General features: G+C 48.0%; 1 protein-coding gene across 2 annotated transcripts; it reads left to right on the forward strand.

Moving 5' to 3' along the window:
• The first annotated feature begins 3,613 nt into the window (after window positions 1-3,613).
• On the forward strand, window positions 3,614-13,744 carry CUNH10orf99 (chromosome unknown C10orf99 homolog). 2 transcript variants are annotated; one of them, XR_004436748.1, is made up of 4 exons: window positions 3,614-3,739; window positions 6,321-6,410; window positions 13,156-13,294; window positions 13,424-13,744. XR_004436748.1 is itself a non-coding variant. In XM_033209682.1 (3 exons), the coding sequence occupies exons 1-3, from the start codon at window positions 3,670-3,672 to the stop codon at window positions 13,239-13,241; spliced, it is 246 nt and encodes an 81-aa protein (XP_033065573.1). In that variant the 5' UTR covers window positions 3,614-3,669; the 3' UTR covers window positions 13,242-13,744. The 2 variants fall into 2 exon arrangements, 1 of the variants encoding a protein (XP_033065573.1); XM_033209682.1 differs by having other exon boundaries at window positions 13,156-13,744.
• The last annotated feature ends 1,569 nt before the right edge of the window (window positions 13,745-15,313 follow it).

The following is a 15,313-nucleotide window of genomic DNA, read 5'->3' on the forward strand; positions in this document are numbered from 1 at the left end:
AGAAATTCTTCCTGCTTTTAGCAGAAACTAGTGCTCTTAGTCTCTGTTCTTCAGTGAGAAGAAGGGCTATGTTGAGAACCTAAAGTCTTTCTGACTCCATGGCTGAGTGGTTGAGGGATTTTGAGAAAATGACCAAAGACCTGGTTCGGTTGATCAGTGGATCCAGATGAATCTTTCTCTTCACTAACCTGAGAGTCTGCCCCTAATTCCTGCACCACTGCTAAGCGACTACAGTCAGCTTTAAGAGTTGGCCTAGTCCCTGAACTCTGCCAGCTAGCTTGTTCTTTTCGCCTCTGATGATGGTTTACCAAAAGCAACAAGGAACTATTTCAACAAGAAACAGGTAACAGGTGAGTGCCAGCTGAAGGTGTGATGCTGCCCAGAGAACTCAAGACAACACCCTCAAATGAGCCCTGAGAAAAATAAAATCGTGGTGCTGATCTTTGATATGGAACATAGATGTAATTCTAACCTTAGGAAGCACCTTTAGAGAATGTTGCTGAGGTTATGAATGCGTAGCAGGCACTCCAAGTAAGAGCGGTGTCCCAGCTAGCAATGCAGCCTCAAGAGGAACCCCACCTCTTCCTCGCCCTCAAGCCTCTCCTGGGCTCCAGCTCTGCAATTGTCCCTGGTAGACTCCTGGGGTCTTCCTGTCCCCACCTTCTGCTGTGGCTGCTGTCTGCTTCACACAGATACCAGGACTCAGATCACAGCCTGCAAAGAGAATCTCTCTGGGGCCAGGCAGGTAACTGACATGGCATGATGTATAGTTCAAATAAACCAGTTTATTTGTGTGAATCAATTTTAGTTTTTGCAAATGCATAAAAGCATGAGGGCTGCCTGTCAAAATGTCTCCTGCCATTGATTTGCCCACTGAGCAGCCTGAGCACGTGGTCTAAATTGCTTCTCTAATCTGTGACAAAAAGAGAAGGCCAGTGAGGTGCACCATTGGCCAGTATCTGGCAGTGGGCATTGTCTGAAATGGCTTCCAGGAACCAGGGAGATCCTAAAGTATTGAACCAGGTACTGGCATCTTCCCACATGTCCTTCAAGCTAGGAACCAACATCAGTTTTTTTGGTTAGGAGCTCATCCTTAGTTTGGACACTGCAACTCACACCTGTAATCCCAGCACTTTGGGAGGCCAAGATGGGTGGATCACCTGAGGTCGGGAGTTCGAGATCAGCTTGACCAACATGGAGAAACTCTGTCTCTACTAAAAATACAAAATTAGCCAGGCATGGTGGCAGATACCTGTAATTTCAGCTACTCAGGAGGCTGAGGCAGGAGAATTGCTTGAACCCGGGAGGCGAAGGTTGTGGTGAGCTGAGATCATGCCATTGCACTCTAGCCTGGGCAATAAGAGTGAAACTCCATCTCAAAAGAAAAAAAAAAAGAAGCAGCTCATCCTTATTAAGGCAAAGGACAGGTGGGCACCAAGTCACAAGGGCAAACACAGTTCTGTGCATGACACAAAATTCACATTTTTTCTTTTTTTTCTTTTTCTTTCTCTTTTTGAGATGGAGTCTCACTCTGTTGCCCAGCCTGGAGTACAGTGGCACGATCTTGGCTCACTACAACCTCCGACTCCCGAGTTCAAGAAATCTCAGCTTTCTGAGTAGCTGGGATTACAGGCGCGCACCACCACGCCCAGCTAATTTTGTATTTTTAGTAAAGATAAGGTTTCACCGTGTTGGTCAGGCTGGTCTCCTGACCTCATGATCCACCCACCTCAGCCTCCCAAAGTGCTGGGATTACAGGTGTGAGCCACCACACCCAGCCAAAATTCCCATTTTTTCTTCAGCCAGGGACAACCCCCAACCAATGCTCAACAACATGGAAACAACCTCCCGCGCATCTTAGCATTCTCATTGCTGGAAGGGAATTTGCGTGCTCCTCAATTCTTATATCCTCTAAGCTTTGGGCTGGGTTGCCTCCTCTTGCCCAAGTCTGACCTCCCGGATGACAGCTTCCTTGGGTCAGATGGGCAGATGTCACAGTGAACCTTCAGCACACCCAAGACATTGCAGAGCTCTGCACTGCTCACAGCTGACCAGAGAGGCTCAGCCAGACATAAAGGTGCAATTGGCCCACATGGCCTGCCCCAACTTACCAGGATTCTGCCCATGATTTGCCCTGGGCTCAGGTCTTGAGTTTCCAGGAGTTCATCATCCAGTGGGAAACAGCAGGCTGAGGTAAAGGTCATAGCATGCATTAACACCACCTGTACCAGGGGCCAGGGAAGGCTTTAAGGTAGGGAGATTCTTGAGCTGGGGCTGGAAGGATGAGTAGAACTGGTTTGGGAGTGGAGGTTTGAGAGCAGCCCAGGCAGAGGCTCATCAGGGTGCATGGGAAACATCCTAATTTCTCCCAAAAAATATTCCTCCTACCCACCATCTCTCATAGGCCCAGGGGCTCTGGATCCTCTGACACCATCTGAGGCCAGAGCCTAGCAAGTGTTCAGGCACCCATGCACTATTATTAAAGGGAACTCAGACCCTCTCTGATGGAAAAGGATCCCAAAGCACTCCTGGAATCAGTCTCCACCTGGCTAAAGGACCCCCCGGCCTCCCTTTTGCCAGTCTGATTCTTCTGCTGGTCCAGGAAGCCCACCATGACCTGACCTACCATGCCACGCCATCCCCCACCCAATCTCAGTCCATCTCTGCAGAGCGTCCCCTCCCTCCCCCACCATCTGACTGAGCCACCTACCTCCCCTTCCTTCAGTATAGACAGCACTTACAATGCTGTGAGACAGTCACTCGTCTGCACAGCTTTCTCCACCAACAGGAGCTCCTTGAGCCGAGGCACAGTGTCTTCTGTGTCCCTGGAGCCAAGCGCACAGCTCAGCCCAGGTCACATGTCCAGTGAATGGGTGGCGTCTGAGCCTCCTGCACCTGTGGTCAGACTTTCCCCATACCTGCTCTGGGCAGAGGCTCCTCTCCTCCAGGCCTTGTTCAGTGCGATCCTGTACTTGAAGCGTCTTGTCATTTCAGCACTGTCTTAAACATCAAAGTCCAGTCGTGGCCTCACCTCCTTTAAGAGCTGTGTGATGCAGATGGCTTCTCATACATGCCTCATACAGGCTTGTAAGAGAGATAGTCCTGTGCCCATTTCACAGATGGGAAGTTGATCCAAAGACATTCAAGGACAAGTTTGAGGTCACACTGCTAAGTGGCAGAGCCAGGACTCAAACCCAGGTCATCTGACCCCAGGGCCTGTGCTCCCTACATCTCATTGGTTACTCAAGGCTTATCCTTGGATGAGAACCTGCAAGGGTTTTATGATCCTTTTCCCAGACACAGCTGAGGAATGAGCAGGAAGAGCTGCATTTGATAGGATGATTACTGACACTAAAAGTTAACGTTCAACTCTAGACAGTGGCTCTTCCTGGGCAGTTGGTTCCTGCTCTCACCACTGAAGCCAGTGCTGAAACCTCTCTGGGCTGGGCATTTACAGCTTTCTGTGTTACAGGTTACTAACTGCATCTCGAAAGGCTGGTTTTCCTCTTGGGAGGGGCTGACTTCACCGTTTAGGAGAATTGCAAGGTTACTAGGGCCCGGCCTATTGGAAAACGCCTCTCTATGACTCTATAAATGTCCAAGGTGGCCCCAAGGAGGACTTCTGCAGCACAGCTTCCTTCCCAGGACGTGAGAGTCTGCCTTCTCACCATGAGGCTTCTAGTCCTTTCCAGCATGCTCTGCATCCTGCTTCTCTGCTTCTCCGTCTTCTCTACAGAAGGTAGGGCAGCCCCCAGGGTGCAGGTCCCTGAGCAGGATTTCAGAATCTGGGAAGACTCTGATCAGGAATTGTTGGAGGGCAGGCCTTGGCAGGCAGTCCTGAGCCCTGGAAAGACGGGCTCTTGCTCCTGAACCTATAGGTTTGGGGCTCAGGACTGCCTGTAGGTGGCATGGGGGCTCCATTCACAGCCCCTGTACCCCCAAATACATACCCAGCCTAAGTAAAGTGGTGTGTTCACCATGCAAACACACATACAACCTCTCAGCTAGATAATTGTGCTTAAGTCCTACCTATCTAGAATTTCTGGAGCCACTCTCTTGTACTTGTATCATGCTGGGAACAGAGTAAATTAGTGTTGGGCAAATGAATACATTAATTAGTAGACCATCTACGTCTGAACATCCCAAAACCTCATGCACAGAAAATATCCATGAGCAGCTGGAATGAAGGTGTGTGTGGTGGAGAGGTGGGGTATGTTTACGCATGTTTAGAAGAAGGGGACACCATCTTTTTACCTCTATAGATATTAATATTTAGCTCTGTTGCCTTTTTTTCTTTCTTTCTTTCTTTCTTTCTTTTTTTTTTTTTTAGAGATGGAGTCTTGCTCTGTTGCCCAGGCTGGAGTGCAGTGGTGCGATCTCGGCTCACTGCAAGTTCTGCCTCCTGGGTTCATGCCATTCTCCTGTCTCAGCCTCCCAAGTAGCTGGGATTACAGGTGCCCACAACCAAGCCTGGCTAATTTTTGTACTTTTAGTAGAGACGGGGTTTCACCATGTTGGCCAGGCTGGTCTTGAACTCCTGACCTCATGATCCACCCACCTCCACCTCCCAAAGTGCTGGGATTACATGCGTGAGCCACCTCGCCTGGCTGCCTTTCTTGATTCAGATAGCTGAGTGTTTCAATCTGTTTTTCTCTTGTCTAACCCTCTAGAGACTGCCTACACTTATTTTTTGTTTTAGTGGTTATGGTTATTTAAACTTTTTGGTGGGGGGAGCTGGAGCTATAGAAATATATAAGGAGAAGAAAAACACTCATAATTCCATGATTCAAGAGTAGCCATGTTCAACATTTTGTTTATTTCCTAGCATGTAGAATTTTAAAAACTTAATTGATGTACCTCTGGATGTTCAAGGTTATATCTTTTTTATTTATCACTATATATATTGTTATAATCACCCAAAATACTTATGATTGAAGATATTCTGGAAGCATTTACAACACAGTGTCAGCAGCAGCCATCTCTGAGTAGTGGGATTATAACAAGTGTTTGTTTTACAAAGTTTCTACAATGAAAATGTGCCACATATATAATAAGGAAAACAGTGATTAGAATTCCTCATAAACACAGCCCATGACATGCAATTTATCAGACCTCTACTTTTGGACATGTTGGAGGTTGCCAGTGATACCGTAGTGACAATTAAATGAGGATAGATATCTTCCCCCATAAAGTTTCCTATCCGTTTAGAAGTAACTGTGGCAGATTGTTGAAGTAGCATTAATCGACTGACATTTTCAGGTATAACTTGCTATCAAGTGAATGTGCTATGATGAAGTTACATGCTTAGACATTTAGATAGTTCACAATTGTGTGCTTTTCTTTTTTTGAAGCAAGATCTTGCTCTGTTGTCCAGGTCGGAGTGCAGTGGCATGACCACGGCTCAGTGTAGCCTTGACTTCCAGGGCTCGAGCGATCCTCCCACCTCAGCTTTTCCAGTAACTGGGAAAACAGGTGTGCACCACAATGCCCTGCTAATTTTAAAAATTTTTTGTAGAGACGAGGTCTCTCTATGTTGCCCAGGCTGGTCTTGAACTTCTGGACTCAAGCCATCCTCCCACCTTGGCCTCCCAGAGTGCTAGGATTGTAGGCATAAGCCACCACACTCAGCCTACTTTGCACATTTTAATTATGTGGTAAAAGGTATATGTGTACATAAAATATGTCCTTTATTCAGGCTTATTTTCTTCTTTCTTTCTTTCTTTCTTTTTTTTTTTTTTTTTTTGAGATGAAGTTTTTGCTCTTGTTGCCCAGGCTGGAGTATAATGGCATGATCTTGACTCACCACAACCTCTGCCTCCCAGGTTCAAGCGATTCTCCTACCTCAGCCTCCCGAGTAGCTGGGATTACAGGAGTGCGCCATCATGCCAGGCTAATTTTGTATTTTTAGTAGAGATGGGGTTTCTTGTTGGTCAGGCTGGTCTCGAACACCCGACTTCAAGTGATCCGCCCGCCTCAGCCTCCCAAAGTGCTGGGATTACAGGAATGAGCCACCACACCCGACTCAGGCGTATTTTCTTAGACTAGATTGCCAAGGGGAGAATTATTATGTCAAAGAAACTACTTATTGGACAGGAACCTGAGAAGGATATGTTTTGGGGCCATTGTGTCTCTCAACATTGTTATTTCTGAAAAGTAAATCACAACAAGGCCCACCCTTTCCCTGGGACCTCTCATAGCCTGGCTCCTCCTGAGTTTCTCTGGATAAATATTCCTGAGCCCTGTGCCTCGGAAGGGGAAGCTCACTCACTCACAGACAAGCCTGCTAAGGACAGTCTCTCTTCCTTTGTGTCCACCTTCAGGGAAGAGGCGTCCTGCCAAGCCCTGGCCAGGCAGGAGAGCCAGGCTCTGCTGCCACAGAGTCCCTAGCCCCAACTTGACAAACCCGAAAGGTAAGTACCCGCACCTCGTCCAGACTGTGGGGGAGAAGTGCTGCAGTGGCCATGGGACCAGCCACACATGCTGATCAGCCCCCACCCATGGCTGGCATCAAGGCTGTGGCTGGGAGGACATCTTTGTTTTGTTGATTAATTTGATAACTCCCCCCAAAAAGTCAACAAATCAATCATTTTAAACTGAATACATTCTACCATGGAAAGAAAGCACGGTGCAATTAGAAAACGTGTGGAAACACCCTTACTTTAGGTGGGAGGTGTCTGAGGAGGTGACATTTATGAGACCTGAAGAAAGGCCAGGAGCCTGGCTGAGGACTGTGGAGGTGGGGGATGCAGGCAGAGGAGGCAGCAAGGGTGAAGGGCAAGAAGGGGGTATGGAAGACAGAGGGCAACAGGGCTTGTGAGGTGCTCCCAGAAGCTAAGGACTAAGGCTGTCTGTGAACCCTGTGGACCTGAGGCTCAGACCAGCATGCAGGTCACCAGCAGGGCAGTGGGCATGAGGGTCCAGACAGCCACAGCTTGGCAGGAGGTTAGGCAGTCCCAGAGATGCCAGCAGGCAGCATCCAGGCTGCATGACCAGGGAGAGGCCCAGAAGAGCAAAGCTGCCCTCTCCCTGAGCCTGGGGGCACTGGGAGGCCTGTGGCGGACAGGCCCAAGCCCAGGAGGGCTGTGGGCACCCAGTTCCCTGCACAGGGGCTCCAGGCCAGGGCAGGCATTCACTGGAGTTGCCCAGCCTAGGTGGAAGAGCCAGGCTGCTGGAGCGTGTGTGGGACAGGCAGATCTCCAAGGGGAGGCCTGTGGAGTCAGACAGCCTGACACCAACCTGCGGCTCCTGCCTGAACTCTGCAGCCCCAGTGCCCTCTCTCAGGAGGCTGAGGAGGTCCCAGCTCCACTTGCTTCTCTGGGGCCATGGCCCATGGGGTCCATGACCAGCACCGGAGCCTCCATGCCTTTCCCAGCTACCAAGGGGATGCTCAGCTGTGATGCAGGGGAAGGACAGAGGGAAGAAGCAAAACAGGATAACTCCAGCTGCAGACCTTCTCCCGGAGATGCTGACATCCCCTTCTTCCAAACTGGAATCACACCCAGCCAGCCAGGGTAAAAATAACCAGCTCTCACATACCTCTTGCTGAACCAGTGCGAGGTGCTAGCCCAGGAAGGATGCAGGGTGAATGCAGGCTGTGGCTCTGCTCCCCCAGGCCCCTGGTTCTGTGAAAGAAGGTGAAAACCTTCCAGAGAGAGATGAAGGTGAGCCCTAAGAGCTCACACACCCTACCCCTCCTCTTCCCCTCTCTTGCACTGACTGCTCAGAGGCAGGAAGTTGAGGGAGTGTGTGAGCCCCCGCCATGCACACACACACAACAAACCCAAACACACAAACACAAATACCTACACACATAAGTAGATACACACCACACAACCACACACACACACAAATACATGTGCACACAGACTCACATCATTCACTACAGACACACAGACACATACACACTACACAACTACACACAGACACACAGCATATACACACAATACACAGTATAGTGATACACACATAGACACATACACACAGCACAAACACACACCACACAACTACACACACAGACACATACTACATGCACTCTGCACACACACACCACTCACTATACATACAGACACACGGACACATACACACTACACAACTACACACACAGATACACACTATACACACAAACACATTACATGCATATACACACTACACACAATCATACACACATAGACACATGCACACAGCACACACACGTATACCACACAGACACATACACAAATACGTCTACACACAAACACAAACACATACCACACAACTATACACACAAACACACATAAATACACACAAATACGGAACACTACACAACTATACACACAGACACACACACAAATACATTCACACACAGACACACACCACACTACACACAGAGACACTACACACAGACACACAATCACACACACACGCTACACAACTACACACACTGCACTCCTAAGCTACACACAGCACACATACACCACACACACAGATGGACAGATATACACCCAAGCACACACAGTGCACAGGAGACGTGGCCAGGTTAACTCCTGTGCAAGTACACGTGCATCTGTTTTCTCGGTTTTGTGACTTTGGGAGAATAAATCTAGGTGTGTGGCTCCTGTGCTGAGACTGGATTTCTTTTTGTGTGTATGTTTTTAAAATTCCATTGTAGAAATTTATGAACAACTTAGAACAAGAAGAGCAAAACAAACATATGTATGGGATCCTTGTCATGTGATCTCATTTGAATTCTTGAGACCACCGTGGGGAGGTCTTGTCACCATTGTATAGATTGGGAAACCGAGACTGAGAAAGAAACTGAGGCAGAGCCAGAAACCAGGATCTTTCCACCTCTTTCCATTACAACAAACTTCTTCCCCTGTAGACAGAAAGTTTCCTGCAGCCTGTGTATAAAGACATGCGCGTGCAGTCCAGACGGCTGACTTCCCAGAAGGAAACAGCCCTTCTGGGCTGGGATCTCAGTTCCACCGCCCGCTGGTTGGGTGCCCTGGAGCAAGTCACCCAGCACTGCTAAGCCTCAGTCTCCCTCCCTGTGAAGAGGAAGTGATAATAGAATCTCCTTCACTGGACCATGATGAGCAGTCAATGGGGTCATGTCTATATAGGACTTGGCATCAAGCCTGCCACACAGTGCCCTGTAAACATGTCCTGCTGTTGCTATGGAGATAGACCCAGCCCTGCCAGGGCTGCTGGCACAGGAGATGAGCAATTCCAACACTGACAACCAAAGCCTGCACGTTCTTGTCCAGGCTTGGTGGTTGCACCTTCTGTCTTATGGACTGATGCTGGGGTTCAACAAGGAGGGAGAAGATGAGTCAGTGTTCCCAGGGTGTTGTGTAAGCAACAGCAGGATTGCTGAGTGTGCCAGGCTCCAGAAATCTGGCCTCGTGTGCTCCAGTTCACTGATGTATGACAAAGCCCATGCATCTGTCTATAGAAACACAAATTAACTCAGGGTTGCCTGGAGGATGTTCCTGAGCCAACAACAGCAGCTATGACACACACACTTGCTAAATATTGACTACTCCTCATTCTGTGCTGTCTTTGTTGAACACTGCTTTATATCTCAGCACTGTGGTAGGCCCATGGGGATGACAATATGTGGAAGGCCCAGGACTCTGGGTCAATGTAAAAAAACCATCTTCGAAAATCAACATGCTAAATGGCACTTGTTTGACAAAGCACACCCTACACAGCCCAAAATCCTTTAAACCTTGAATCACCACAGCACATGTCTCTTGCAAGGACAAGGCTGGGGGTAGGGTCACAGATTAACAGCATCTCAAATACAGAACAAAATGGGAGTCTCTTACATCTACTTCTTTCCATATAGACAAAGTAACAGTCTGATCTTTCTTTCTTTTCCCCACAGCTGAATTTATTACATTTACCAATTTACTTTAAAAAGACTTTTTAAAAAGTATTTAGAAAATTTATAGCAATCTGTAGAGCGGCTAGTCTTTTTGTTGTTGTTTTTTAAGAAACAGGATCTTGCTCGGTCACCCAGGCTGGAGTGCAGTGGCACAATCATAGCTCACTGCAGCCTCAAATTCCTGGGCTCCAGTGATCCTCCCTCTTCAGCCTCCCCAGTAGCTGGGACTACAGATGCATGCCATCACACTCAGCTAACTTTTCTATTTTTGTAGAGACAGGGTCTTACTATGCTGCCCAGGCTGGTCTCGAACTCCTGGCCTCAAGTAACCCTCCTGCCTTGGCCTCCCAAAGTGTTTAAAGTACTGGGATTACAGGCGTGAGCCACTGCATCTGGCCTGGTTTTTTTTAAAGGAAGTTTCAATGTGCTGACTCTGTTGGCTCTTTACGGGCATCAAGCACTAGCTCCAAGCCCAGGGGCTGCTCAGGCTTAAGCCGGGGTCAGAATGATGGCTGTGAAGGCCGCACCAGCCAGGAAGTGCCATGGTCCTGAAGCCTCAGTCAGGCCACCTTCCTTGTATGCATCCTGGGCCCACTGTGAGGAAGTTATTTGGGAAGACTGGGAGGTCCTAAGGGAAGCCTGGAGCCTGAGAGGCTGCCTAGGTCCTGAGAGCTCCATGCCACCTCCCTGTTTTTGAAACCCAGAAAAATGGCTGAGCCCATAGTGGGAGACTCAGGCTGGAAGGGGCACAGAGAGGTCCCTCCCTCGCCATAGGGTTGTCTCTGCCTTCAGGAAGGGGCTCAGACTGCATGGACAAATGTTACCCATTGAGGACATGAGGTTTTTCAGCAACAACGATATCAGGATGGACATGAGTGCCCAGAAAATAGACCCTTGAAAGGAGGAGGTGAAGAGGACTGGCAGCCCATCCTGCCCAGTGGCTCAATCAGAGGGGCCTCAGACCCGTGGTCTTGCTCCTTGTGATTATATCTGTTAGCCATAGCTGCAGAACAACCCACTCCCAATTTTAGTGACCCAAAGAAGTATTTATTATTTTCCATGAGTTTACAGGTCAGCTGGGTATTTCTTCTAGTCTTGGCTGGACTCATTCTTCTAAGACTTGGATAGGCAGCTCTACTGATCTTGGTTGGGTGTCTCATATTTTTGGTGTCTGTGAGTGTAGAATGGTCTTGGTTGGAACAACTAGCCTCTCCTCCATGTGGTCTTCCATGCTCCGTGCAGGAATGTTCACATGGTGTCTGCAGAGTTCCACTTATATAAATGGAAACACGTAAGGCCTCTTGAGATAAGGGCTCTGAACTTCCTGCCTTCATCTCTACCACTTTCACTCTGGCCAAAGCAAGTTTCAAGGCCAGTCCAGATTTTAGGAGCAGGCAAATAGACTCCATATCATGATGGGAGAAACTGCAAAGGAGAGATGGAGAATTGCAACCGTATTTGCAACCAGTCAACCACAAAATTTATTGTAAGAGCCAGAGAAGATAGTCTTGGGATCTGAGCCGAGGAAAGGAGGTGGAGGAGGATCAGGGGTCAGGAAATCATGTGTCTCCACCAGAAATGCTGGTGGAAAATGCTCATGAAATGCTATTAATGGAAAAGAGTAAGTTATGCTATATATTACTAAGATTATCACTCTGGGAAGATCAAAGCACTTACCAATAGGAAAAAAAAAAAAAAAAACAGAAAAACACACCAATATTATCCCTTATTTGTGGTTAAGATGTGAGTGGATGGATGAATTATAATTAAATGTATTTCTTTGTATAGCTAGTGCTTATATCGCAATTACTAGGTGTGGCACTTACATCCGCTAACTCATTTAGACCTTACAATAATCCTAAAAGTTAGACACTATTTCTCTTCTCACTTCTACAAATGAGGGACTGAAGCACAGAAAGGTTAAGTAACTTGTTGCAAGTCCTACAGCCAGGAAATAAGTGATAGATCCAGGCTTTGAATTCAAATAATCTGGTTCTCTCCAGATTTCATGATCTTACTTACCACACCACGTTGCATATAGTAATAATCTGAAAACAGAAGGAGAAAAAAATAATCTCACGGTCATAACTTAGTAACCCTTCTCATTCATTTGTGTGTCCTTTGCTTTCCGTACAAACATGTTTACCTGGTTTTATTTTTAATTAATTATATCTCATTTTTTCATTTTTAAATGTAAGTCTGAAGCATTTTTCTTCTTGTTGCTACGTGGTGGTCATAACCACAGGGTTTTGTTCCCATGAAACATTTCCATCCTCATGAATTATCATTAATTTTTTATTTTATTATTTATTTATTTATTTATTGAGACAAGGTTTCACTTTGTCACCCAGGCTGGAATGCAGTGGCTCAATCATGGCTCACCACAGCCTTGACCTCCCAGGCTCAGGTGATCCTCCCACCTCAGCCTCCTGAGTAGCACAGGTGTGCACCACCATGCCTGGCAAATTTTTGTATTTTTGGTAGAGACGGGGTTTCATCATGTTGTGCAGGCTGTTCTTGAACCCCAGGGCTTAAGTGATCCACCCATCTCAGCCTCCTGAAGTGCTAGGATTACGGGTGTGAGCCACTGCGCCTGGCCAAATTATCATTACTAATGAACAAGTTCTCTATTATAGGATATTCAGATTGTTTCCAGGCATTTTTTTTCTGCAATTAAAAACAAAACTATGGGCCAGGCATGGTGGCTCATGCCTGTAATCCCAGTACTTTGGGAGCCTGAGGCAGGAGGACAGCTTGAGGCCAGGAGTTCGTGACTAGGCTACGCAACATAACAAGACTCCTATCTCTCTTACAAAAAAAAAAAAAAACACTATAAAGAATAGTTTAATGCATGCAGCTTTTTCTTTCTTGTGGATGATTCCTCCCATAAATGGGACTGGTTTGTCAAAAGATGCAAATGTAGTTTTGGGACACGTTGCCACATATCCATGTGCAGACCCTCCTACCAGAGTCATTAGAAACAGGCCTCCCAGACCCGAGGCTCTTAGGTGGGCTCCACTTAGGATCAGCCACCTTCTCTTCATCTTCTAGCAATCAATTAGATTCCCTTTGATGGGACTGAAATAACCTGGGCTGGTCATGTTTGCCATGGAAAGCCACTTCTAGGCCTCTAGGGAAAAGGATAAGATCTAATTCTTGCTTTGATTTTTTTTAAAATGTGTTTGAAAATGCATCTTAATTGTGTTTTCCTCTCTCTCCCCCAACCTGGCTCTGACCTTGCCACCTTCCTGTCCTTGTCCCTCTTGTCTGCTCATTGCTCCTCCCAGGACATCATGGGAGACTCTGCAAACCATGCAAGCTTGAGCCACAGCCCCGCCCTTGGGTGGTGCCTGGGGCACTCCCACAGGTGTAGCACTCCCAAAGCAAGACTCCAGACAGCGGAGACCCTCACACCTGGCACCTGAGGTACCCAGCAGCCTCCTGTCTCCCCTTTCAGCCTTCACAGCAGTGAGCTGCAATGTTAGAGGGCTTCATCTTGGGCTGCAAGGACCCTGAGAAAGTTCAAGAACTCCATGTCCTTGTCTCAACTTTCAGAGCTATCATGAGCCAACCTCAACCACAGGGCCTCAGTCGCCACCATGTGGGTCTCTCCAGTGCAAACAGCCAAGCATTCCACCATGACTGGTCACAGCTACAAATCCAGAGACCATCAATCCTGCTAAGGTGCAGGGTAGAAAGCACCCAAGGGTGGCTGACTAAGACTGCAGAGTCTGCCTCCATCTTCAGCCTCCTGGCATTTAACCACCAGCATCCAGTGACCCCCCAAGGAATCCCTTCCTAGCCTCCCGACATGAGTCTGCTAGAAAGAACACCCAAACAAACAAGTGATAAATAAATAAATCAACTCAATGCAGACACATCCTTGTTTGACAAGGTCAGTGATAGAGCCTGAGGCACAGCTTTCTGCTAGAACAAACCTGTCCCTAAAGCCTTCCCTGCAGGCCACTCTTGGCCACAACACAATGTAACTATGTGAGGAGCAGGGACAGAGGCCTTGGGTCCGGCACATCAGGGCTGGAAGCTCTGCCCTGCTGAGGGTGTTTTGTGTGAGCTGAGCATGTTGGGTCTTTTTTAGAAAACTGAGATTACAGGACCTACTCAGAGGGCAAATAGCCAGGTGTGAAGTGCCCACAAAGGGCCTGGCACACAGAGGGACTTGGTTCAGGGAAATCCTTGCCTCTCCTTCCCCATCCTGGGGGAGGGTGTTTATGCCCACGGCGAACACAGTGCTGCAGGGCTGAGGCTCAGAGAGCACAGATGGCTCAGGTCTGAGCAGCTTATCTCTCAACAAAGCTCCCTTCTAATCCGATTCTCACAGCAAGGTTGGAAGCCCCATCGCTGCACCCTCCACAGCCGTGTAGGAGAACACCAGGCCCCCTCTGGGCTGATGGGCAGAGGTTCCCTGGCCCAGGGCTCTGGGCACTGTGGTACCCAGGGCAAGTCAGAGTCTGTCTTGTCACAGGCCCCACTTTTCACATCCCTTCCATATGTTCCACTCTTAGGCTCACTCATTCACTCATTCGTTCCCAGGCTCTGCAGTGCTGTGTTCACCGCGGGCATAAACACCCCTTCAGGTGGAACAGGGGAGGTGGGGACTTCCCTGAACCCAGCCCCTCTGTGCCCCAGGCCCTTTGCTGCATTTCACACCTGCCTACTTGCCCTCTGAGCAGGTCCTCTAATCTCCATGTTCATCTATCCCGGGGTAGTAATTGTCAGGCCCTCAGCTGGGTTCTGAGGCTCAGAGATGAATAAATATGGTCCCTGATGTCTGAGAGGCAATCATTGTTCCACAAAGTTGTGGGCACCCAGGTAAGAACAGAGGGCTGGGACTGCAGGAGAAGGAGTGGAAGATGAGAGGGAATGCAAAGACTGCTCAAACTTAGCAGAAGCCAGCCAGAGAAGGGGCACAGGGTGTGTGTGTGTGTGTGTGTGTGTGTGGTGTGCAGAGGGGTGTGGAGAACGTGGGAGGTGTAGGGGGGTTCGTGTGGTGTATGTAGTGAATGGTGTGTGTGTATGGTGTGCAATGTGTGTGTGAGATGTGTATGTGAGGGTATAGGATGTGTATATGTGATGTGTGTGTGATGTGTGGTGTGTGTGTGACAGTATGGACTTTGTAGTATGTGTGCAATATGTATGTCTAGCGTGTATGTAGTTTATACAGTGTGTGTGATGTGTGTTGTGGATGTGTGGTAGATGGTGGATGTATGGTTTGCAGTGTGTATGATATGTGTGCATGTGGCATGTGTGATGTGTGGTGTGTGGTGTATGTGTGTAATGTGTTGTGTGTTGTGTTGTGTGTGGTGTGTGTGATATGTGGTGTAAGGTTGTATGTGTGGTATGTGTTTGTGATGTGTATAATGTGTGGTGTGTGTGATGCATTTGTATGGTGTGTGGTTTGTGTGTGGGTTATTTGTGTGTGTGTGT

Source organism: Trachypithecus francoisi, unplaced genomic scaffold (genome assembly GCF_009764315.1).
Source record: "Trachypithecus francoisi isolate TF-2019V2 unplaced genomic scaffold, Tfra_2.0 Lachesis_group9, whole genome shotgun sequence".
NCBI lineage: Eukaryota > Metazoa > Chordata > Mammalia > Primates > Cercopithecidae > Trachypithecus > Trachypithecus francoisi.

What these genes read in the sequence shown, in the direction of transcription:
- CUNH10orf99 (XM_033209682.1), top strand. Translation starts at nt 3,670, where the DNA reads ATGAGGCTTCTAGTCCTTTCCAGCATGCTCTGCATCCTGCTTCTCTGC. An exon ending in CTCCGTCTTCTCTACAGAAG is followed by an intron (nt 3,740 to 6,320) that starts GTAGGGCAGCCC and finishes GTCCACCTTCAG; the next exon opens with GGAAGAGGCGTCCTGCCAAG. An exon ending in CAACTTGACAAACCCGAAAG is followed by an intron (nt 6,411 to 13,155) that starts GTAAGTACCCGC and finishes TGCTCCTCCCAG; the next exon opens with GACATCATGGGAGACTCTGC.